Source organism: Anopheles funestus, chromosome 2RL (genome assembly GCF_943734845.2).
Source record: "Anopheles funestus chromosome 2RL, idAnoFuneDA-416_04, whole genome shotgun sequence".
Taxonomy (NCBI): domain Eukaryota; kingdom Metazoa; phylum Arthropoda; class Insecta; order Diptera; family Culicidae; genus Anopheles; species Anopheles funestus.
Genome location: NC_064598.1, coordinates 6,290,004 through 6,315,432, shown reverse-complemented (window position 1 = coordinate 6,315,432; position 25,429 = coordinate 6,290,004). Strand labels below are relative to the sequence as shown.

General features: G+C 43.3%; 1 protein-coding gene across 8 annotated transcripts; it reads left to right on the top strand.

Annotated features, from left to right (window-relative positions):
- The first annotated feature begins 12,207 nt into the window (after positions 1-12,207).
- Positions 12,208-25,214, top strand: LOC125766412 (atlastin). 8 transcript variants are annotated; one of them, XM_049432363.1, is made up of 8 exons: positions 12,208-12,504; positions 19,817-20,230; positions 20,299-20,448; positions 20,548-20,703; positions 20,778-21,407; positions 21,501-21,781; positions 21,845-21,911; positions 23,349-25,214. In XM_049432363.1, exons 2-8 carry the CDS (start codon positions 20,036-20,038, stop codon positions 23,487-23,489), a joined length of 1,620 nt encoding a protein of 539 aa, XP_049288320.1. In that variant the 5' UTR covers positions 12,208-12,504; positions 19,817-20,035; the 3' UTR covers positions 23,490-25,214. The 8 variants fall into 8 exon arrangements, with proteins under 8 accessions (XP_049288320.1, XP_049288316.1, XP_049288322.1 ...); XM_049432359.1 differs by having other exon boundaries at positions 12,208-12,527; XM_049432365.1 differs by lacking the exon at positions 12,208-12,504 and adding an exon at positions 12,554-12,640.
- The last annotated feature ends 215 nt before the right edge of the window (positions 25,215-25,429 follow it).

Below are 25,429 nucleotides of genomic sequence, written 5' to 3'. Positions count from 1 at the left end.
AAGTGAGACTTTAAAATGCCGGATTCGACTCTGTTTGAGGCAACTCCGCCAGTTGCCTCACCAGTCCTTTGACCGACACACGGGATCGACATGGACCCGACATGGTCCGGCACTGCTTTTACTCTGCCAGCTGCTGGAAGGGTGCGACGACGAGCCACACACAAAATTTGTACAAATCGTACAACCAAACCGGAGACCGAACCATGCCGCTAGATCGGAACCATCCTGATAGGGCAGCACCATTCGCACAGCTGGACATAGTTTTCCGATAGCCGTGGGGCGAACTTCTAAACTCTACTTTACCCCTGTCCGGGGTTAGCATTGCGAACCCACGATAGTATTTTTAGCTCATGGAAAGCTCATGTTAACGAAGGAAAGCATAAACAAGCGGAAAAGCGCTTGTTCTACTTCCTTTCTTTTGCCGCGGGTTTTTCAGTTTGGGGAGCGTTGCACACACACACCCAAAAAAAAACTTCCCGAACAGGCACCCTACCGGACGCGTGTTTGTCTTTTAATTTATGTAAGGTTTGTGCATGGAATTAAGACAAATTTACATCGCAAATGTATGCGGGCAATGAGTGGTGGGCGCACGTTTGGAAAGATTTCCCGTTCGAATCGTGGGTTTTTTGTTCTTTTTTTGTTCACTAGTTTTAACGGTAGTTTTCGTCCCACTTTTTTTCGGACATGTGACTTTCATGCAGGATAGAACTCATATTGTAGAAGGGGTTTTTCCCCCTTTCTGCATGTTAAGTTCATTTAGTTTTCTACGATCATTTTTATTTTCCGATTTGGACAAACCGGGGAAGGAAATTTTGGGAACATTTATCTTGTGTTGTTTTAACCAGCGCATGATGCGAATATAGTTTTTCATTTTTGATGTTTTTAATTGAATAAATTAAAATTTCCTTGATGCAACTAATTGAAATAAATCAAGGAATCAGTTTAATATTCTTTGCTAAACATATCCGTAAATGCACTTTTGTTGAGTCGATTTTAAGGTTAACAATGTCTAAATGCATTCATTCCGAGCTTAAAATTTCCGTTCCATTACTGATAAAAAAAGGATCTAATCAACATTTTATATAATGTTACTGCACTAAAACAACTAGTGAAACAAGTGGTTTGTGCAGTGCCATAAGTTCTTTTAGATCTAAACAAAACCAAACAACAGATACGCATTAATCAACCTTTCTACTTAATGAATACTTTTCTAAGTAATTGGTCTTGCTTCGCCCATGCTAATTGCTCCCGTTCGGTTGCAAAGCTCAGCGACCAAAGCCCTCGTAGCGATCTTGGTAAACAACCGAAAATTTGCTGATCCCTCGTCGACAAACAATAAAATCCAGCCTGAAAGCTTCTACCAGATGAGAACGATTACTATTAACAGGATCTGTTTGCCTCGCAGCTTCCGCTGTTTGTGCTGTGTGCCGTGTTGTTCGAAAACTGCTGACCGGTTTGTGTTCCCTATCAACGCAGGGAAAACATCTGCCAAAGCAGGATCCGGGGAAAAGGCTAGAAGATACGCCTCGTGGGTTATAGGGAGAAAGGAAAAAAATAAAGCCGAACCATATTTACCAGCAGACATCCGCTGCCGTCGTTGCCATCAATCAACTGTCTTGATTATTTACTTTCTTCGTCCAAACCGTGTACCTGTGTACAGCAGGACACTGTTCGTCCTTCGGTAGTGAATGCGGCCGGGACAGTAAAAAAGAAACTCCCACGGCAAACGTTTAAGATGTACACCGGGTAAGCTGCCTGATCGCGATAAGCTATCGACGATATTTTCGGTGTTTATGATGAATCCACCTTGGATCCACATTAACAGTGAAAGTGCGACGAAAACAACCACTCGCGTGCTCGTGAATCTGAACCAGAAGACCAGAAGACCAGACCAATGCCTCGCCAATGGGCCATCCTTCATTCACAGGACCAATGGTCGGAAACGGGTCCATTGGTGTGCAAAACAAACAACAAAAAAGCCCCTTCTGAACTCTCTGGTCCTGATCGCCCAATACAGGAGGCAGGCAGCAGCAACCAAACATAATAAACCGGATGCTGGCATTGCAAACAGCGCTCAGATCCCAGCGGCAGCAGCAGCAGGAAGATATAAATAAGCACGATTAAAGATAAGCAAACTTCCGTCCGGAAGAAGCGTCTCGCATTGAGCACAGAAGACAGAAGAAGTAAAGGAAAACTCCCCGAACTGCAACGGATGGTCCAAGTGCATCTGCTACCATCCTTACGCTTTATTTTTTCAGCCGGAAAGGAAAGAAGAAAAATATAGTATACCGTTCTTAAAATATTCTTACCACTCGGACCATCGTTTTCTAGCCAACGCACCAGCAGCCGATGCGCTTCCGGTTCTTGGAGTGCAAACCAGGCGAACGGTAACGCAACTCAACATAACTTTATGAAGCGTAAGGAATCATGGCGGTGGGTTTCGAAAGTAACGACGGAAGTGAAAACAACGGTAGGACGATAAGAGAAAGGGACGATTTCCGTGCAAATATGAGCCGTGGACCATGGACAGTGAGCTCTACTATCCATCTTTCGTACCCGGAACGATGAAGGTGCTTGGAGTGTGCTTCCAGAGTATTATGAGTTTTCCATCTGCAAAGTGCTTCTTAACGGAACAGAGATTCAAAATTAATAATTTTTAGTTATTTCACTGACCCCACTAGTGCTCTTCGAACCTAAATGTGTTCAATAATGTGTGGATTGTTTGATATTGCATACTTGTAGGCGCATATACTATATGCAATCTGCATAACAAAATAAGCCGTTTTGCTGAACTGATTCTGAAGTGCTTTCGTTTGAAAATGAAAATGTCACAAAAACTTATCGCCCCCAAAGTTGCAAGACATGGGCATGGGTAAGTTCTTAAGCATTGTATTTGCTAGTAATAAACTACAGTATGCCTGTTTCCTTCGATGCACATTAGCCAGATTGGCCGATGCAAAAGTCTTGCTGGATTTATGGCAACCATATCTACAGATCATACGGATTTTTGCATGTGCAGCACGTCACCGGTTGTCCGGACTGGGCTGAACCTTTCGGTGCATAATTCCGGTACTTTTAAGCCTGAAATCTTCCCCTGAACGTTATGGAACGATTTTATACCAGTCTCCGGCAGGATCAACAGTGATGGGAGGTTTTTTTGGGAGGTCAGTAAAAGGAATAAAAACAAATATCAAGAGAAACTTCCTGTCATAAATGTGATCCCTGGGGATTAATTCCCACGTACTTGAACGTTTCAAGCCCCTAAAACTCAAAAGATCCTTGACGAACTGGTTTGGGGGTCTAGGTTTTGGGAAACGATAAATATATTTTCACTTCGTACGTGAGGAGCCTTCGGGATCAGTGAGATGCTCGTTCTAGAAACAGGATTTTCGAAGAACGTTTTTAACATAGTTCTCCACAGTAATCGAGCATCGAAAGTATATTTATTTCTTAATTCATTTGTTCACCTGTGTTTGCCTTTGTTTAGATAGAAATCAATTTAAATGAGTTCAAATGTTATTGCAACAATATTGAAGAACTGTTGGTCTCAGCAACGTACACGTCAAAGCATACATTTAGGCGCTCTTCCAGTGTGTGCGACCTATTTCATCAAATGGACCTATTGATCCCCGAGCTGTAATGAAATCGTCAAAAGCTGTGAATAATTTAGATGCTCGTTACTATTCAATTCAAGACGTGCTCGTTACACATTAATCCTAGGTCCGTGTTGTTGGTACCCAGGGCAAGATTTATACCCTAATTGATAACAGTACTTTTGACCGACGTGGCGTCGTTCCACTGCCGTACTATAAATCAACGTCAATCGCTCAAGCATATCAACGAATTTCCCAGCGTCCTAAGAAGCCAAGAGGAAATTAAACAGTGCCCGCTCGTCACATCAACAACCGAAACGACAGCTCTCTGATTACGACTTCACCTGAGCAGCAGCAGCAGAAGTTCTTCCCATCTCCACTGAAGTTCGTTGGTGACTATGGAGGCACATCATGTCTTACCGCGGTAAGACACACCGATAATCGGGTAAGGACCTCTTCGTCTCCGTCACAGCCAGAAGCACTTTTCGTCCTTCGCCGTACAAAACGCATCAAGTGCTTCTGGCACGGCGGCTGTCTAGTGTCTTGCAGGCAACTCGATCTACGGTGACTCGAGACACGGTGCCATCTTGTCCAAGGAAAGATACTTCTCTTTCGGTTCTGGGTAACATCGCCCCGGGGTGCCACGTATATTCACGAGTACTCGATTCTCGAACTTCTTACACACACACACACCTTTTGCCACCGTAACCGACGCAAGGGTGTGATTTTTATCGTCAACTACTTACCTTCTCGGAGACTGCGGCACCAGGGATTTAACCGGGTCGGAAAGTTTCGGTCCGATTGGCATAGTTTCGATGATGGTTGTGTCTCGACGACTTCCCACTCCTAACCGGAGAACCTTCAAACGTGTCCCGGAGGTGGTTTTTGCTAGAGATGATTCGATTTGCCGGGCCGTGCCACAGCAACAGCGGCACCACAATGGGTTGGGTCCCGGCTGGGAATTAGAAGAGAGTGACAGTGAACGCGTAAAGACAGCACGATAAACGGCTTGAACTGTCATAATCGTAAAAGTGATGCTGATAGGAAAGCTGTCACAAAGTGGCACAGGTTTGTCTGTGGTTCTGGTACGGTCTAACGAGAAAATTCCAAGGTATCTAAACAATGGAGCTCAACATACAAACCAAAAAAAAAAAATAGATGAAAAAGAGGAGAACGATTTTGATGGAGTCACTCGGCACATGCAATTCTTCCATGAGGTTCAAATCGTTTAAGTTTCTCGCTCTTGGTCAGCAAACGAACTACTAGTTTTCTTAATCTGTCCGTCATGACAGGGTAAATTCCTGGCAAATCAGAACAATCCCATGGAACACGTTCCTTGGTCATCCCTTGATTTGATTTATGTGCCTCTCGCTCTTATCAACGGTTTTTTTAAAACTTCGATGATTAAACATCCAGAACAACAACTACGTTACTGAACATATCAAATCATTATATCTCGTAAAGTTTTTAAAAATAATGCATCTGATTATCGTTGCATTAGAAACATATATCATTAAAAATGTAAGGATTAATATGTATGCGTTGCATGTGTTTCGTGCAGACGTTTTCGTTGCAGACGTGCGTGAATTTGCATCTCAACTCATTAAATCAATACCGAGAAGGGACACACTCATGGAAACCCCCTGCGAAGAGCACCATCCAGTAAGAAGTGTAGTACTAATCCTAGCTTTCTATTCCCGCACGGTAAACACCTGAGCATGGCTTAGACATCAATTTCTCGCTAATCCGTTCGGTCCATCGGTCGACGGGCGTGGATTAAAAGGGTAATCGGTGCCACGGTCGGTTCCAACGCTGGAGCACTCCACACTAATCTCTACTCCCCGGGCTCGTCGAGCGCGGTGACATTCGAAATCAATTTGCTTTTAATTCGAGCCAGATACGTCCTGTCGTGCCGCGTAGTTGTAGCGTTTCATTTTTAACACTACCCTTAGCAAGAGCTTTTGCCACGCAACAACATCATCAAAGCGTCTCGCCACATTTGTCGAAACATTCTTCGAAATATAGTAGCGGAAAGGCGAAACCTACGCAACAGCAAACTAATACCAATCCTTCTACATATTTCTACCACCTTCTATTTCATTAATCCTTTCCCTTATTTCCTAGAGAACGCTTTACATGCTCGTCTTGATCCGGAAGCGTAAAGCGAACATAACGAAGCAATACATTAAATTTCTACAAACTAACGACACACGTTAATGCCTAACGAAACATTGACGTACCTAAACTCGTTCACGAAATATTATTTTGTACTCCAAATGGTTAACGACAGGACCAGCTTACACTGTCCATATTAGTGTAATGCCCGAGTATTATTAAACAACTCGTCGGACAGTTTATCCTGCAAGTAGACGTCTATAGCACTTACAAATAGCGCTGTAGATGAGTAGACAAATTTAATAAAATAATGACAAATTGCTTTCTTCTTTTCTTTACACGCATCGTAAGATACGACAATCGAATCAATTGAAGGCAGCAGTTCATTCGTCGCACACAAACCCCGTCGGATGGGATGGAAGGTTCCAAACAACCTTACACCACTTACGTTCGTTACACGCTTACAACAAAATCACACAAACAATCACAAAGTCTGCGCGAAAGTACGCAACGGAAATGCTTCTCTTGCTGGCGCTCTTCACAGGCCTTAGCGAACGAACGTATCTACTTGAGCGTCAAGTTGACAAGAAACGGAAACGAACAGTATGACGATGGAGAAAAACGAGTACGATCGAGGAAAGGAGAGTTTTTGAAGGTGGTACGTAGCATGATTCTTACCTGATTCTCAAACGAACGATGCCAAATGTCAACCACGGCGTGTCTTGTTTGTGTGTGTGTGTGCATTTTGTAAAATGCACATACACACAGCATTACATAGTTGCCATTTTACTTGAAGAACTCAAAGAACTTCCCGAACTTGGAAGATTTGACTGGTGTATAGCACTTAAGCGCTCCCGATTCGTCAAAGCTGGAACCCATTTCTGGTGAATGTCTGTTGATTGAACAGGTCCCGAAGGTTGTACCTTCGCCGACCCTAATTCCATCTTCTGCGTTTCCCGTTTGCTTTCAGCAAATCCTTTCACCAGAGTCAGATTCGAACATTGGGATAGTTTTTTGGGAAAGAAATATTGGGAAAACATTTGCTAAATATGAGAAATTTTACATAAACGCATATATTTCTTTTTTCATTATAAATATACACATTTTTATATAAATTAGTATTTTGTTGTACAATACATGTACATCTTTTATCATGCGACTTCCCTAAAACATCCTAAAAATGGCAAATTACATTGCATTGCATACTGTTAGGCGTTTATTTCAATCTTTCGCTTTACAATCTGTAATAATCGCCAATAATTTTAAGAGTAGAGTAATAGAGAATATCTACAATTGTATTAATTCTTAGTATTTTGAAACTATTGTAAAATTACAAAATTCAAGTCACTTGTCGGAAACATCATATTATGACCGTGCAAAATTTATTTGCGAACGGTACTCACTGTACCTGCGTTAGAACATTTTACTAACAAACGATGTTCCATCGAAACATTTGCACACAATTCGACGATTGTCTCGTCATCTCGTACTTTCAAGTATTACGCGTTTTCCACGATTTCCATCCGTGTACCCGAGTGCAGAACATATCACAGCACAAGTGGAACACAAATTCAATAAACAAAACACCTACGTGGGCCACAGACCACCGTTGTGCATTGTTATCGGCTTGTCAGAACCCTGCGGGAATTTGTGTGCCTGCTTCTCAGGGGGGAGTGGGTTTGGTTGAAAAGGGCACATTGCACTACTGGGTTTGCGTTCGTTCTAATGCGGCTTACAGGATCTCGCTTTTTGCCAGGGCAAAAGAGAAAACGGAAAGCCCCTTAACTAAGATAGGAAAATGTTTACATTTTCTTCACATTTTCACCAGCTCTACTACTACTGGAGAGGAGGGAGCGAAGAAAAAAAAACACTCCAACCTCGATCCTTTTTTATTCCATCTCCACCGTTCATATAATGTTCCGTGGCTGCTGTTACTACGGCACCGTAAGATGACGGGGTTTGTGTTCACCTGTTGCCAAATGGAAGCGGCGCACCCGTTACTACGGTGACCTGCAACATATACTTTCTTTGCATGACCTTTTCACGGAAAACCAAACCCATTCCATTTGCGAGAAGTAGCTGCCCCACTCGACGAAAGCTGCTTTCCTGCCCGAAAGTGAAACAAACAATGACCGCGCTCCCGAAAACAAAATGGTTCCACTATATCCGTTTTGGGTGTGGAACTTGTATGTATTTCTTCCATTCCACTGGTGCTTTGTAACCGTTGGCAAAATCATTGGTTAAAAAAAAGCCAAACAGAAAAGGTTAAACCCCCGCCTTTTGGTAAGGCTGTTGCACATGTTCAAATCATGGAATAATGGGAGAGAATTCATTTTTAACCCACCTGCTGCATGTGGTACGTTTGTTGGAATGTGCTGTAAAGGTCCCCATGTACGGTACAAATCAAATCAAACGTATTCGGTTCAACTGTGCACCTACGTCACAGACCAGCGGGACCGAAGGACAGCGGGGTACAGAACCACGAAACTATACTACAGCCATGTCGCCCATAGCATCGGTTTCTTCGAAATCGAAGCACATCAGATAACAATGGTTGGTTCTGAGATGAAAAGCCTGACCAGCAATTTCGATTCTCGGAATAGGATGAATCACACGCTAAGTTTCTTGTCCACTCGCTCTCTCTCTCTCTCTCTCTCTCTCATACCTTGAGGGTGTTCGGTTTGACAATCATCTAAAAATGTACTTGTACCAATGCTACCAACCATTACAATCGACATACACATGAATACCTTCGTGGACGCCTACGGATTGCATCAATATATTAGACAATGAATGTGCATTCATTCGCATAATGCATTCCTGCAGAGCGAAATATTCTGTAAGGCGTTCTGCCCACAAAACAATGGTAGCTAGTAGAACTGCAATGATTGGAGGTTTGATGTGGTTCAAATGTTGCCTTTAATTAATCTAATGTACGAACGCCCTTCCATTAAGGGTACAAGCAAACATATAAGTCCAATATCTGTTTAGCATGTTCTCACTAACATCAAATCTGAAGAACAACGTCTTTATGTTTTACTGGCAATGTCCTCTCCAGTCCATTAGTATTATTAGTAGTATTATCCATCCATATTATTTTCTTGATCTTCACGTTGCATCCGATCAAGCAATGGTACACTTCAGGGTAAGAGTATCGAACATAGTGTCGGAATCGTACGAATCTCACCCACCTGAAGTGTGAGCTAGCCTTTTTTTAGTGAGAAGATCTTCTGTCTGAAGACATTATTCAGGACATATCAGTGTGCGATATATTTTGAATTTCGTGTCTTGTCGAAGTTTTGTCGATCAAGTCGCATGAGTCTGAGGATCGCCTAGAAGACTACACAGACACTGGGTTACCATGTTACAGATAATCGGTAGAAGTTGTCCAGAGCTAAAGGAAAACCAAAGAAAGTGAGATAATGGACCAAAATTAAGACATCTTTTTGAAAGAGAAGAATTCAGATACTCAAGAAAGAGGGGAATTCCTCGAAGATATCTTCTATTCTAGAGCATGTTCTTCTTCTTCTTTTCTGGCCTGCTCATGGTCGAGCACGTCGCGTAGACATGGCCTGGTCGCCAATCCGTTTCCAGGAAACTCGGTCCAGTGCTGCAGTCCTCCATCCACGGCTGCATCCGATCTCCGACAGGTTTGACTCCACCTGATCCAGCCAACGAGCTCGCTGTGCTCCTCTCCGCCTCGTGCCGAACGGATCGCTGACGAGCACCTTCCTGGTGGGGCATGAGTCCGGCATCCTCATCACGTGCCCCAGCCATCGTATCCTTCCGGCTTTGACCACCGTCAGGATATCTGCACCGCCAAACAGCTCAGCTAGCTCGTGGTTCATTCTCCTTCTCCACACGCCCTGCTCGCACACACCGCCAAAGATAGTCCTTAGCACCCGCCGTTCGAAAATAGCGAGTGCATTGGCATCCTCCGTTAGCAGAGTCCAGGACTCGTACCCGTAGAGGACTACCGGACGTATCAGTGTGCGATATATCGTGCATTTCGTGTGTTGCTGGAGCCTTCTGGATCGCAGGAGTTTGTGGAGCCCGTAGTAGGCACGATTTCCCTGAACAATGCGCCTTCGGATTTCGCTGTCTAGAGCATGTTAGTGACAACTATTAATACTGTAACACTTAAAACGAAAATCGTCACCAGCAACCAAACCCGGTTGGTATTTCGTAATGCAATAAACCTTCCACACACTGAGCACTGAAGGGCGCTCTGGGATGATCGTTATTACTCATGTGTCACACAAACTCTTAACCTGCATCTTTCACCGTAGCCGATCGATCAAAATCTTTACACTATTCGATGTGATATCGAAACGAAAAAGAAACTATGAAAACAATATCACTCCAGCAAAAAAGGGATGCTGCCTCTCTCGTTGTTTCTAACTACTTCAGCCAACCGGAACGGCTGCCAATGGCAACACGATTGGCTCGGAAACGACTTTTTAATAGAACGCCACTCAGCGCACGGCCGCTCGGGCACTATACAGCTCCTGGTGGCGCTTGTGTGATGCATTACCTGCCGCCATGAGTGCGTCGTTAGACACATCTGGTGCAAGCGCGCTCGAGAAATATTTAACTTTATTTTTGCTCTCCTTCCGCCATGCACACGGGCCAGCATCTCGTGGCATCCTAAAATGTCCACCATCGCAACCCGAGTGCCGATAACGCGAAGGAGAAAAGAGCCGAGGTCGATGTATAAACCCCCGGCAACCTTGCCACGTTTTAATGACACTTTGCTTTCTACTAAGAAAAGCTATCAACTGCAGACATTTGGGGGAAAAAAAACAACCACCCTCCCCCCGTAACCTAAGGTAGCACGATGACACTTAGCTGACTCCTTCCCCCATTTTGCCATTGCGGTCGATTTCGTTTTATAACGATTGCAAACATGCTGCCGGATGAGGTGGTGAGTTTATTTCACATGCTCTAGTGGTCGTAATTGTCACTTCTCAACCAGGGAATCCTCCCGTGCCGTCCGGATACTTACCGCGTGACGATTCTCGGCAATCATCTTACGACATCTTTTTCGAGTAACTTTCTTCTCCCCCATTTTTCAATGACTTCTGCTCATCGATCGTGCATCCTCCAGGTGGGGGAAGTGGGGGACAGAAATTGCATCTGTGGTGTGCGTAAAAAAATTAAATCGACTGTAGAAAGATTTTACTACCGGGTACTCAATCGATTAATTGCTCGTAACCGGATGTCGCTCATCCGTCTCTTCAGCTGCTATTAAAACGACCGAGCAGGAGTGAGTTGTGGTTTACCGTTTTGTAGTACTTATCACAGGGAAGGTTTATCTTATCATGCACTCCCGGTGTGTAATTTTTTATGAGCGAGTAATTCATTTTAAAGACTGTTTCATCGAACAGCGAACGCTACTAAATGTTAAGCTTTCTTCGGATAATAAAATCACCGTTTTCGTACAGGTACAACAAAGACAAAAAGACGTCAATAGCGTCATACAAAAAATGGAACAAGAAAATGTACTTTAGTAATGTCCATTGTTTGGTTTCAAGTAACGCGAACAATCTATTCTTCAAATCCAACAAAACACAACATTAACATCTTTGTTGAATTCTGCCTAAAAACCATTATTCGTATTATTGCCATTCGCACTAAACACTCTTCTACATGCTAATGTAAAGCAGATTGCACCCTGGACGAGCACTTGCACGTTCTGTGAAATGTTTAATTTAACGGACAACTACACGTGCCAACATCTTAGTATAAAGGACTAAAAAAAGTAATTGCAAGCGTTCCTAATGTTTAGAGTTGCAGACATTATTCTTGTAATGATATTCTTGGAAAATCGCGTTGGTAAACAAACATATTGACCATTATATTTAATGCAAGATGTATCTTGGAGGCTAGATTTAAACGTTCGCCATTACAATTTGAAGTGGTTCAAATGGTAGATTCTGCGTATGGCGGCTGTTCTGCTTTAGTCGAGTCATCTGACACAATTAACGAATTTGAATGTAAATGCCGAGAAGTAAACGAATCTGCTTTCATAATAAACGCTACCAGGAATCAGATAATAATGTACTAAACATGATATAGGTAAAATTGCAACCCACAGTCGTTTACTTCTTCCAAGAATAATTGTTGAATGAAGCCATAAGGATGTACAGATTATCCCTCGCTGACCTACTAACCATCAACAAGTTTTTACGATGGTGTTTTACATATTATACATTGTTTTATCTGAACCTAACCATTACCATAATTAAGAGACAAGTTCGATGGCACGATCAGACTATGCAGAAGACTGATAACAATTTTATGTTTTACTTTGTGCGCAAAAATCACGTTTCAATAAAGTCTAGAACATGGAATAGTTTTGCAACCGAATATTAATTTCAAACATAGATCCAAGAATATTACCTATCAGGCGCTTTTTTTCAAGCAACGTAACATTCCAACCATGTACTATAAACGACTTCACAAACGTCACCGCCATGTTCGAATCGCGGTTCCATTTTCGAACTTCGCCCATCATCAGCATTAGCGTTTACATGCCCAAGAGTTGGGTCGACTTTTCCCATTGCATTGAAGAAGTGTTGTACATTTTGTCGACGAATTTGGCAAAAATTACGTGTCGTAAAATGTGTTGCGTGTTTTAGATAGCGTAGAGAAGCTTCTGATCTATCGTACAGACGCATGAAACAGTGTATAAAGAGAAGGATTCGTGGTTCATGTACATCGTGTCATAACTTGTGTGTTGTGTGGAAGAGGAAGCCCGTCGTCACCAGCCAGCACCATCATCGTCAACTCAATTGTATGAAGCAAAGAGAAAAATAAGTGCGTAATATTCACAACCAATTAGTTCGTACCATAAGTAGTGTGCAGAATACAAACGAATTGCCATGCTAATGCTTGTGTTAGTTACAAAATCATCCAGCCCAGGGTATACGGTACAAATATAAAAATAAGATAAAAAAAACACACGCACTGTGTGTTTTGGTGATTGCTGCAGAAAACTGTGGTTCTGCAAAAGAACGACCCTGAACAAGTGAAGCAGTGAGTGCAGTGTCTGCAAAGAAAAGTGCATCTACAGTGCGTGATTTGTGAAGCACGCAATCACCTTTCATCTTCACACCACCGAGAGGCTCGTTATAAATCCATACTGGTTGTGTCCGAGCAAGGTGAAAGGCGAATACTCCATTGGCTGTGAGCATGCTGTGGAGATTTATAATGAACGTGAATATGAACAGTGCCCTGCCGTGGTAAAGACAGAAGGGTTCATTGAAGTAGGTCCGAAATTAATGGAACACAATGCTAGAGCTAAGTGCTTTAATTTTCTTCGAATGTTGTACAAAAGAGGGTTAAAATTTGATTCAAAATATGTCCAGAAATTCAGTCAGAGAAGCAACTTTTCTTCCCCAGTATGTTGCAGTTGACGATGATTTTGACAAATGTTTCCATGGCCAACAAAATTCTTCCGATGAAAATCTCATCAAGATCATAGCAACGGGGATAGTTACTGGATGGAAAAATCCTTCACAGTAGCCATGGAACCACAGTGCAAACTGCGTGCTGTCTTCAATGTTTAAGAAGAGCAAAATTTCATTGGAAAACTGCTTCACCTTCCGTGGCATGCCACAGTGAAAGGCTCTCAAACGAAAATTTGCTTCAAATCGACTGCAGCACGACAAAAAAAAACCCACAACAAAAACAAAATAACAGCACACGGACTTGGCCTGAAGCAATAACAAAAGCAACAACAAGAAACTTCCCCTATTCTCACGTTTTGTTTCAGCAGAAAACACCCCCAAAAAGGAAACGGGAATTTTAGCATCGGATTCTTTGTTTTGCTCTTCCGAAAAACAGCCTTCGGGATGTACGCTTATGAGTGGGTATGTGTTTGAGTTTGTTGGGCGCATGAAGGACGCGCGAATCCAGCACAATGCAACAGAGCACCGAACACAGGAAACACAGACAGCAAAGGGGATCGGAGTCCAATCAGGTTCGGCAGGATGTGGAGGGGCCGGATTTGTTTTCGTGGCACTGCGCAAACTCAGCGGTTGGTGCCACAGGCCCGCCAGGAGAAATCTGTACGTGGGTCGTGTGTGTTTTGTGTTATGGTTGTTCTTGTTATGCCCCGTTCACGATTTAACCAAGTGTCATTTTTGTCTTCACTTTCTTCTCTCCCCCGTAAGCAACCATTGGTGAAGTGTCCCATTTTCCAATTCCGGTGCTTCGACGTGGTTACTTATTTGTTGCGGATGTTAAGTTGTTCGATCGTTTCATACTTTAAAACACTGTGTTAAATTCGCTTAATCTCCTATGAAGGTATTTATGAAATTAATTGCTCTTGGAGCTGTTTCTTTCTGACCTGTTTTGCTTATAATGAGCTCAATTTTTATTTTAGGTCCAAATAAAATAGTCGCTCCTTGCAACGACTGTCCGGTTCAGATTTAGCTCGATCCACGTTCTTCGATGTACGCCAAACTAGACCGCATCCTACGCATTCCTCGCACGCAGGACTGTCTTGTACCGGCAAAAATGAAGAAAGAGAATGGATCCAACAATCAGTTCTTTTCAACTATGGATAATTTAATTTTAAAATCTTAATTTGCACGTAGAAAATCAACTTATCATCGATTTTCTCGATCATTCTTTTTAATGCCCCGGTGCCAGCGTATACAGATAGTCAAGCTCATTAACGTGATTACAAAATAATGTGATTTTCTCCACGTCACGGCTTTGTCTTCCAATCTTTTTAATGAATTGCGTCAGTTGTGCTAACAGGGGCAAAACACAAAACAGCAACAAAAAATGCATCTTATCTTTGGTACAAAACAGCAGTTGCCGACCCCATGAATGGATGATAAAGCCCAAACACGATTGACCACCGAGTAAAAGTTTTTTTTTCTCTTGTAGAAGGCTTTCCGAACGTATCCGAACGTTCCGAACTCTTACATTTTAGGCAATTTTTGGTACATTATAAACTTGTTTAAATCCACTTATCTGTTGGTGGCTTTGTTTCATTTCACTTTTCTCTCGTTTCCCCGTTAAACTGTGTCGGTAATTTGCGTAAAATTAAGTTCCTTTCAATTGAAATTTGAATTTTGGTCAGTTGATGCTCTACTTCGAATTTATTGCTCAAATGGATTGATTTCTATCCATCTTCTAAGGCATCGAATTGCGCGAATGGAGTTGCAATTGAGGTTTGCTATTTGTTTGGCAAAAATAAAAACCCGTATTCTTTTCCATTGATGCCGCATACTAACTCACTCTCTTATTTTGCTACTTCCCACAGCAAATCGCATCGTACGCGATAAAAGAGCACATCTATTAGCATCCCGGAAAACGTGTTCATCTCTACGAACACACCTGGAACTACAGCATCTCCTTTTCCATCGAGTAGTAAGAAGGTGAAATGCATATAGATAAACAAAACCCACCCTCCCCTGGGTAGTAAGGTATGGGTATGGGGACCACATTCAACCCAAAGCGTGTAGATGTACGCGTATCCCGCGCGCACAACCGACAGCGATCGACGGCGCGTGACGCGCGTGCTGCTAACACCGCGAAACCCGGTACCATTTTGCGTTAGGCAACAATGCACGCACACTGCGAAACATCCGCCACGATGGATGGCCGTCCACGAAACCCACGGCGCACACCGAATGGAAGCGCGTTCAGTACGTTCCGTGAGGTCGTCCGTGGCGCGCGATCGTGTCCCGGGGTTGGCTTTCTTGGCATAGTTTGTGTCTCTCGTTCCTTCTACGAAAGCAGAACGTGACTGAGTGTCCGCTGCTCGGATACGCCAGGTGCTGTGGTACTGTGTGTCGTTCACCGTTTCGTGCGTCGCTGTTGTTGGGTGTGTGTGAATACCCCAAAAATAGGACCCCGAAAATGCTCCGACCAGGGAGTGCGGCACGAGTTAGTCACCGCTAGAAACACAAACAGAACGCCTTCTTAGCACTAATAATTAATGTTAATAAGATAAGGTGGGAAATGAAGCAGCGGTGACGAATTAGGTGAAAACATCCGTGACATCGAACCCGTACGCATGCGGCCAGAGTCCAGCTGGTTCGGTTATAGTGGCGATAAATTAATCCACCACATTCGGGTGCCGATAAGTAGCGATTGATAAGGGGCAACACACATGTACACGCACAACGTGGTGTTACCGTGATTCTTTGGTTCGCACCTTCAAAACCGGCCCAATCGTTATCATTGTTCACGGCCAACATGCAAAAGAAAAGCGCGAAGAAATGGCCACGGGCGCATGATAATCGAACAGAAGAAAGAGCACAATTACGCGTACAGTTAGAAGGTGTTCCTATTAATTTTGTACCGTGGAGTTGAGTTGAGTTGTTGGCGGTGGCTTCCATCAAGAGTGTTGTGAATTATTGAAAGGTTCGCTTGTGGATGTGGCTGTGCGTTGGTAGTTCACGTGGAAATGGCCAGATGTGGCGTGTTTTATCAGCCAGAATCCTACACACGCCATGTCATGATTCGGAAGGAAATGAAACCACCAGAAGAGCTTATACGGTCAGAACACCAAAGAGGAGAACATCGAAATAGTTGAAACACTAATTAGCAAATGTACAGCTACAACGTAGAAGGAAAACAACACTGATGATGTGTTTTTATATATTTATGTTTTTGAACTTTATTTGCTCTGTTCATATAACATTTGCTCAGTAATGCACTATTTAAGAAGAAGCCTTTTTTTGGGATGAATTCTTAATTAGACCTTCCAACTGGTTCCAGAATACAGCAACACAAATATGAGATCTAACTGACCCATCTCTTCATGTTGGTGTATTCGTTGACAAGAATTGTTATTTGATATATCTAATGGATCTGGTACTTCATCGTCTTGAGGACCACGCAGTTTATTAAAAGTGCCTAATGCGTTAAGCGCATTAATGTTGTGTACACACAAGGTACGATTTGCACGAGATTAGCACACTCTATCTGCCGTCCACACGTCCACTGGAAACAGGAAACGATTGGGCATAAGGGTATTGAAAAAGGTTTGCTCGTGTTGTGGTAAAGTTACTGATTCTGGTACAAAGTACAAACGTAAAAAACCCGCGCGGTCAGGAAAGTGTAAGGAGGCCACAAGCACACACACACACACACTTGGGTGTAATATTTTTGCGCTGGTTTGTTTTCTTTTTGCTTCCCCGCCACTATTACCTGCTTTGCTACCTCATCTTACCCGATTCGCGTACGGGTGGCACCGTCACCTGTGTGGAGGGCACACAGGGTTAATTGGACTTAAGCCAGCAGCAGCAGCAATATCAAGTTGTCTTCTTGCAACGAAGCTTTAGATTTTCGCGCCTGTGCTGCGTGATCGAGTGAATTTTATTTATAACGCTTTAAAAAAGATAAATATTTATTTTGCCTTATTGTGTCCTAATTCAAAGCCCAGAAAAATGGAAGGGCAAGTCAGGTTAGGAAACTGCTTTAAAAAAATATTTCTCTAAAAAAATCTCACCAAAAAGCGGCGTAAATAGTAGGGTTATCTAAGAAAAACCATGATTGCATGTTAATTTATTTTAATGTGTTTTTGAAATCAAAACAAACTTCGAACAATCTTTAATTTACGCAATGTGTAATGGTGCAATATCGGTCAATGTCTGCCGGTTACAAGATCGGGCCAAGCAGGAGAGAAACCGATTCAAGTTCACCTACCGTTACAGAAACATCACAAGAGCGCCACAATCGAAGCCCTACATTTTCATCCAAAGCCACCCCATTTTCCGGCCACTGATGCCGGCAAACAGACGAACGAAAGTGAGATGTATTCACTAGAGAGAGCGAGATTTAGATGTCTGCTTTTTTTCTCTGTCCCTTATCGCATCAATCACCGCGCGTCAAACATGTTATGCGGAATTTAAAGAAGTGAACCAAAAAATTTATAACCTTCGAGTGTATTTTTCCTCTATCAACATTAGGAGGTTGTTTGAAAAGGAAAACGAAAACTGAAGGAGGTCTCATGCATATATGCAACTGGCACAAAGCAGTGGGTCTGCGTGCGAAAAGTTATAATTTGGCGTCCCCACAAAGAAGCGATCTAAACATACCATCCTGGCAAAGCGCTACCACGCTTTGCATAGTTATGCGCTCTACGTTTTGAATGTTTTCAGAGTACTTTTTTGTTAAAGGGGAACCTCTTCAGTGCACGCTCTATTAATTGCGATTGATGATCATCAACTCGACGTTCGGTCGCATCGAAAACGATACCCAATGCAAGTCACGAATAGCGCTGTACAATGTAGACGATCGTGCATTATCAGAGCGTCGATAATGCTACATATAAATACCACCCAATGCACCGATAACTGATCGGTCTCCTCGCTATTGGAAGGTGTCCGAACTTGGAATTCCGTGTTCAACAGTGTTTGGAAGCGAAAAGACGAACCCCACAATGCACAGTAATGGATGTTGAAAGTGAACAGCAACAGCTGCGGCATAAAATGGTGATTAAGACGTAATCGATCGCGCCTAGCAGTGTAACCTTTACGGGTGTTACGGATAAAGACTGGTGTTGTGTGAGGATGCAGAGAGTTGGAAACGTATCAAACTTCTTCTCTTATTTCGAACAATCTTCCCATTTGGAAGTATCTGGATGCATCAACTGCATCATCATCATTTGGCTAAGACTGCGCACCCTGACACACCGAAGCAAAGGAAACATTTCGATCAAGTGATGTAATAACACACTCAAGGGAATAAATCTTACCCAGCTGACGTGAGATGGCAAAGCGCATGACATCAGGAAGCTTGCCTTGTTTGCCGCGTCACACCCCCGACTCAAACATAACCTAAAATACCTGAACGGCATACCGTTCCCTCCACACAAGATATCGTCCAAAGTGAAATAATCTCTGATCTGTAGGGAACGCGAAGTGATGCCGGCGTGTACTATTAATAGCCACAACACAACATCTCGACAAGATCGGAAATATGGTAGCCTAGCAGCTAAAGAAGCTTCTTCGTACATCAAAAACTGTACGTTAACATCTTCCACCCTTCATTGAATCATTTGTTTTCGGTCAGGTTTGCTACTTTTACAGCCCCAGCTGTCACCCTTTTGGGTTGCCAAATGTGCCAAGGGTGTGTGTATCGAGTGTGGACACTTTTGGGAGAACTTGGCCCCTGTATCTGATTTGCAAAGGTCAGCTACTAACTTAGAACTCTCATGTAGCAATTGTTGGATAACGAATTCTTCAAGTGAATGGTGATTCTTTCAGGGTCAGTTTGCTTGTCATCAAGCAGTTAATACTGCTTGGGTCTTTCGGTTTGGTGAAAGCAACTCCAAAGAAAGCAGGTCATCATGATCGACAAGAAAGAGTAGAGGGACACAAACAGGGAACTGCGCACATCGAAACGAAGATCCAACGGAAGACCTACAACCAGAACAGCCATTAGAGAACCTGTTTGCTGGGTTGTTTTACCTTTTTAAAAGGAAGTACCTGAGTATTTGTGAGGTTATCGTACCATTCTAGACGAGCGTTCCAATAAGTATTTCATCACATAAAATTGATCGTACGATCCGAGCAGCAGTAGTTTAGCCTGTTTTGTTTTATGGACCAATTAACGTGCACTGCAATTGATCTTGACAGCGATCTTCTCCCAACACCGTACAAAGTAACGCAACAGTAGCCGCACACATGTGGCGTGTCTCCATGGTAGTATTAATGTATTCGAATCATCGTCATCGTCGCTTCCAAAAGGCTACACCGTGTATCGGGCAACTCTCGCCATCATCAGTGCGTTATTGATCGCGATCGTTTCGGTTGTATCTAAACAGGCGCGCCAAATGGCCCATGTGAGGGGGGACCTTGAAATCATTGCGCTATAAACGTTGAGCCACTTCTAGGCGAATTAGAGACGTGTTCCAGTCAAAGTTTCGGTGTGATTTCTTAACTCTTTAAAATATTTTTGTCCGTGACGTGCACTCATCTTGACCTTGTTCGTTGTACCCGCTACGGCAAGCTTCGTTCAGCGGTAGTTTTGAGTGATTGTATCGTTTCTGCACGGTTAACGATGCAGTCAACATACAGCAGCTCTGCAAGTTATCTTTATTCGCATTGCTCTAAAATGTTCCTTTTTCTTCCCCACAGATTGACGACCCAGGTTCTTTATTGATTGCAATATCCTAGATGACGAACACGTTTTAAACGTTTGATCATCCCCCACGAAACGAGGAAGACGAATAACGAACAGCAAACAGTTAGCATAAATTTTAGATAGTGAAAATAATAGTGAATCATCGAGAGACATATTGAACTCCGCGCGGATATTGACGACATAGTGAAGTTAGTGGATTACACGGCCACAAAATGGAAGCAAGGCCGGTACAGGTGGTGGAGACAAGCGAAGATCACAGCTTTATCCTGAACGAGGAGGCACTGACGGAGATACTACTGCAAGACAGCATCAAAGATCGCGCGATCGTGGTAGTGTCTGTGGCCGGAGCCTTCCGGAAGGGCAAAAGTTTCCTGCTAGACTTTTTCCTTCGCTACATGTACGCCAAGGTAGGTGGGAGTTGTATCTGTCTGTTGTGTGTGATGAGATAGCTTAAGCTGCTTTTCTCCATTTACAGTATGTACATCATCAGAGCGTACTCGAATGGTTGGGTGATGAAAGTGAACCATTGTCCGGTTTTTCGTGGCGTGGTGGTAGCGAACGTGACACAACTGGCATCCTAATGTGGTCCGACATATTCCTGCACAATAGAGCCAATGGCGAGAAGGTACGATTTCTATACTCTTAATTGCTCCGTTCTGCAAGAGGGGTTTTTTGTTTTGTTTTGCATACTAAATTAGAGAACTCTTTGTTGGCATTCTTTCAGCTGGCAATTATACTGATGGACACACAAGGCGCCTTTGACAGCCAGAGTACCGTCCGGGACTGTGCAACCGTGTTCGCCCTTAGCACCATGCTATCCTCCGTACAGATTTACAACCTGTCCCAGAACATTCAAGAGGACGATCTGCAACACTTACAGGTACGTTGTACGACATTGGCTCCTCCGGAAGATCCCTCTCTACAAGGTGTTTCTATCTTTCCCCTTCACTGCAGCTCTTCACAGAATACGGTCGCCTAGCGTTGGCCGATTCGGGCAAGAAGCCGTTCCAGCGGCTACAGTTTCTGGTGCGTGACTGGAGTTTCCCGTACGAGGCCGAATATGGTGCGCTGGGTGGGCAGCTTATTCTTCAGCGACGACTGGAGGTTTCGGACAAGCAGCATCCGGAGCTGCAATCGTTGAGGCGACACATTACGTCCTGCTTTTCGGAAATTGCCTGCTTTCTAATGCCCCACCCAGGCCTAACGGTGGCCACCAATCCCAGCTTCGACGGGCGTCTATCGGACATAACGCCCGAATTCAAACAGAGCTTGCGCGAACTGGTACCGATGCTGCTGGCGCCGGAAAATTTAATCGTCAAGGAAATTAACGGCCAGCGAGTGAAGGCACGCGACCTGGTGCAGTACTTCAAATCGTACATGGCGATCTACAAGGGTAACGAGCTGCCGGAACCGAAAAGCATGCTGGTGGCAACGGCCGAAGCAAACAATTTGACGGCGGTAGCTGCCGCGAAGGAAATTTACTCACAGCTCATGGAGGATGTGTGCGGTGGCACTAAGCCCTACCTCAGCACGGGCCACCTCGACTCGGAGCACAACCGTATCAAGGAAAAGGCACTGCATCAGGTAGGGATGCGTTACAGCAGATGGTTTTTAAATGTTCGTCGAATTATTTATGTTATTCTCGCCGTCTATCTCTCGTTCCTCTCAATCCGTTAGTTCACTTCGAAGCGAAAAATGGGTGGTGAAGAGTTTTCGGAAAAGTATCGCGAAAAGCTGGAACAAGATCTGGACGAAACGTTCGTCACGTTCCGGGCGCATAACGAAAGCAAGAACATCTTTAAAGCTGCCCGAACACCTGCCGTCTACTTTGTCATCGCGATGGTTATGTACATCATGAGTGGCATCTTCGGCCTTGTGGGGTTGTACACCTTTGCCAACTTTGCCAATCTGATAATGGGTATAGCGCTGATCACACTAGGGACCTGGGCCTACATCAGGTATTTTGCTCGGATATTGCAATAAATTACATTGTTAATCACTTTCTCACTTCCAACCTTCAGGTATAGCGGCGAGCTGAGCGACTTTGGCGTCCGGTTAGATGAGTTCGCGAACCTGCTGTGGGAAAATGTAAGTTACTTTTGCTATTCCTTTTATATTGTCGGTGTCGGCGCGCTGCTGTACCTGCACCAGGACGAGATCGTGTACTATATGCGTATGCTGAACATACTATAGAGTGTGTGGGAAAATGGAAATAAGTTTGTGGGGTGTGGGGTGGCATACGCCATATCGGACATGCATGAGATGGGTGGTGGGAAAGTCAACTCAACTTAGGAATATTGTTTACCTGTCGCGTACTGTGAACGAAAATGCAATAACCCGCAAAATCTCTAGATCGTAGGACGAAGAAACTAAACTCTGAGCAAAAAAACCAAACCAAGCAAAAGCGATTGCGAGCAGTGGATCGAAGCATTAGCGAGAGCGGAAGAGCGCACAGGTGTGGTTTTATTCCCCTTTCAATGGAAGTGTTGTTAATCGAAGGCAAACAGGACAAAAATGAAAAAGATCTAGCAAAAGAGTATTTATGACGCAGGTCGAATAGTTAAGCCAAAGCTCTAACGAAATAGAACTAACGAATGCAATTGTAAAAGCAAGCAAACAAAGAACGTCAATCAAAATTGACAAACTAAACCCAACAGATTTCTCTATCTCTCTCTATACATATATGTTTTGGTGCGTTTTGTTTGTTTCATGTGTGTGTGTGTTGTTAGAGGAACATTTTTAATTTCTTTTAGTTTTTCTGTTATTTTGGGGTAGTTTATTGTCTTTAGTTTTGTTTCTTATGTTTTTGTTAGTTTTGTTTAGTTTTGTGTTTTGTTTTTACTTTTTTTTTTAAACAATACCATTGGCTTAGCTTTTCATTATAAAGTATTTGAAATTTTGATTTTCCACGCACTGCAGGAGGGGGTGTACATTCTTGTTTGTTTCCTTATCGAATTCATTGCTTGCCTTTCATCTTCGATCATTCTCTAGGTAGGTAGGTATATGTATATTATTGTACCCTTTTTATTGTTTTGTCCGTTCGTCCGAAATTACTCGTCTTCATGCTGGGAAACAATGTCTGCGTTATATGTTAAGGTCGTATCGAATAAATAGTTTTTCGTCTAGCATTACACAGGGTGTTACAGATCAGAAATGGAATGTTAGACATAGCACTTTTGCATCCTTGAAATATGCTTAAACGCTTAAATTATATTCGAAGAAAGTATTTATTTGAGGATGAAAGGTTTATCACCGTATTGTTCATTCAAAGGAAATAGTTAACTTTAAAAACACACAACAATTAACGTAATAATAATAGCCATTAGCTAAAAATGAACAGCTTTTAGAAGCAGAACAAAAGGAATCCTAATGTTGCAGAACTTCTAAGCGAACGTTTAATTCTGATCTGTAAAACCCTGCAAAACGAGCAGTGTCTCCGTTCCGGCTTCTAATCCACCAAGTACGTACCACCATCCCGGCGATGCGTGTTGTTTTTTTTTCTCTCTCTTTCCCTGCCGCTTACAGATGATGAAACCGATCTACCAGTCATGCGTGGAGAAGAGCATCCAGCACGTGGCGACACACGCGACCGAGTACGCAATCAGCGGCGGTACGGTCGGCAGTGCCGGCAGCCGTCAGCTGAACGGCAAGGTGAAACACTCTTGAGAGTACGCTCCGAGCGCTTCCAGCAGCCAGTGGTTGCCCACCCCAACCAACACCACCACGTTCGGCTGGCGGCCCTGGCGATGGTCTTGGAGGTATCGTAACGAGGCGACTGCTGCTGCCACGATCAACGCAACAACGGCACAATCGTTCGACCAGCCACTGACAAACAATAACGCACCCGATCGGACATCCGCGTACTGTGTAACCTCCACTGAAGGTGGCAACCATAAAGCACCATCATCATCGTACCGAGGCACCACCGGGAGCAGCATCAATGGTCTGAATAGCAGCAGAAGCCATAGTAACGGTGGTATGGGCAGCGACAGTGACAGCAGTAGTGATAGTGGCAATGGAGTCGTCGCGTCCGACGGCACTAGGTTTAGTAAATTTATCAATAGCATTAAGAACGCCCTTGGCAGTGGAAGTAGTAGCGGTAGTAATAGTGGCAACAAACCAACAATGCTGGTGACCGATCATGAAAGTAGCGGCAGCAGCAGCAGTCGAAACAGCAGCACGCGTCCACTGGTGATCAAATCGACGTCAGTCATCAAGCGGACGGCGCACAGTAGCAGCAGTAGTAGCTCGAGCGAACTCACCGATTGCACTAAACGAGGAGGACGTCACAAAGGATCGGCAGTACCGGAGGATGTTATCGTGGCGGCAAACGGATTCCGCAACAACCGGCACACATAAAGGAAAGCAGATGGTTCCTCCACACCCATGCACACTTTGGCCGGAAACGAAATAGGAAAACGTGTGTGTGCGCGCTTTTTTGCTCACCATCTTTAAAAAAAAACTATTATAACCCTGTTAGATACACAACCTTTATTACCTGTTGGTAGATTGGATCATTCGGAATGTGGTGTACACACGCTTCGATCATCCCTTTCGGTATTTGTTTTCGTTAGTTACTTTGTTGAACCATACACACACACACACACACCCAATTGTTGATGCTGTATTTGTTTTATACTCTATATTTACACTGCATTTTTTTTTGTTTTTGTTTTTGGGAGTAACATTGAAGAAAGGAACTGAGCAGAAAAGGCATAGGAGCCACTAAACGACACGTTTGCGGGATAAGAATTGTTAGTGTTATTGTGCCAAAACGGGGTGAAGAAAAAGCAAAGAATTTATGTTACGAAGCGAAGGGAAATTGAAAACGAAACGTATCGATATGTTACAAAGCCCCCTCCTTCTCATGTTGTATTTTTGTGCCCCGTTTAAACAGAAACCCGCTCAAAAGCCGAACACCGCGGAATCAGCAACCGTGTTCAGCAGATCGCTTGCATTGCAATATTCTGTATTAAGCATAGGTTTCTTTTAATTCTCTTGCCAACACATCATATACAAAACGTTATTAAAAAACATTGGAGGGGGGTATATGGGCAAAACAGGCTCACTTCTAACGCAGCTAAACGGCGATGATAACGCGATAACGACGGGCACGACTGCAAAGCAGTGTGGTATACATGTGTATGTTTATATGTGTATATCGTGAAGCTGACAAAGGAAAAGGACGCAAAACAAAGCAACAAAAAAAAAACAGGAAACGATTTTCACATCATCTCGCCATTTAAGAAAGCATATGTTTTTTTTTTTATTTTGTTAAGAATTTATTATTTTGTTACATGCGAACCACACGCGTCAGTTTACGATAGAAGGGTGCAAAGCAAAACGTTTAAAGAATTTCTTGTACATAAAACAAAAAACTATCTACCTGTCTGTTGTGTGTCATGTTCGATGACGTAAAAAGAAAGAAATTAATGGGTTTTTTTTATTTAGTTTTACTTGCAATTTAATAATCAATCAAACGGTTTCACCAATTCACATAGCTTTTTATTTTGTTGGTTTTGCTTTGCGCCTCGTGCGTTTTAAAGTTTGAAGCGAATTTTGTTTGCTTTCGAAACGATTATAAAACCATGCTCCCCCCTCATCCG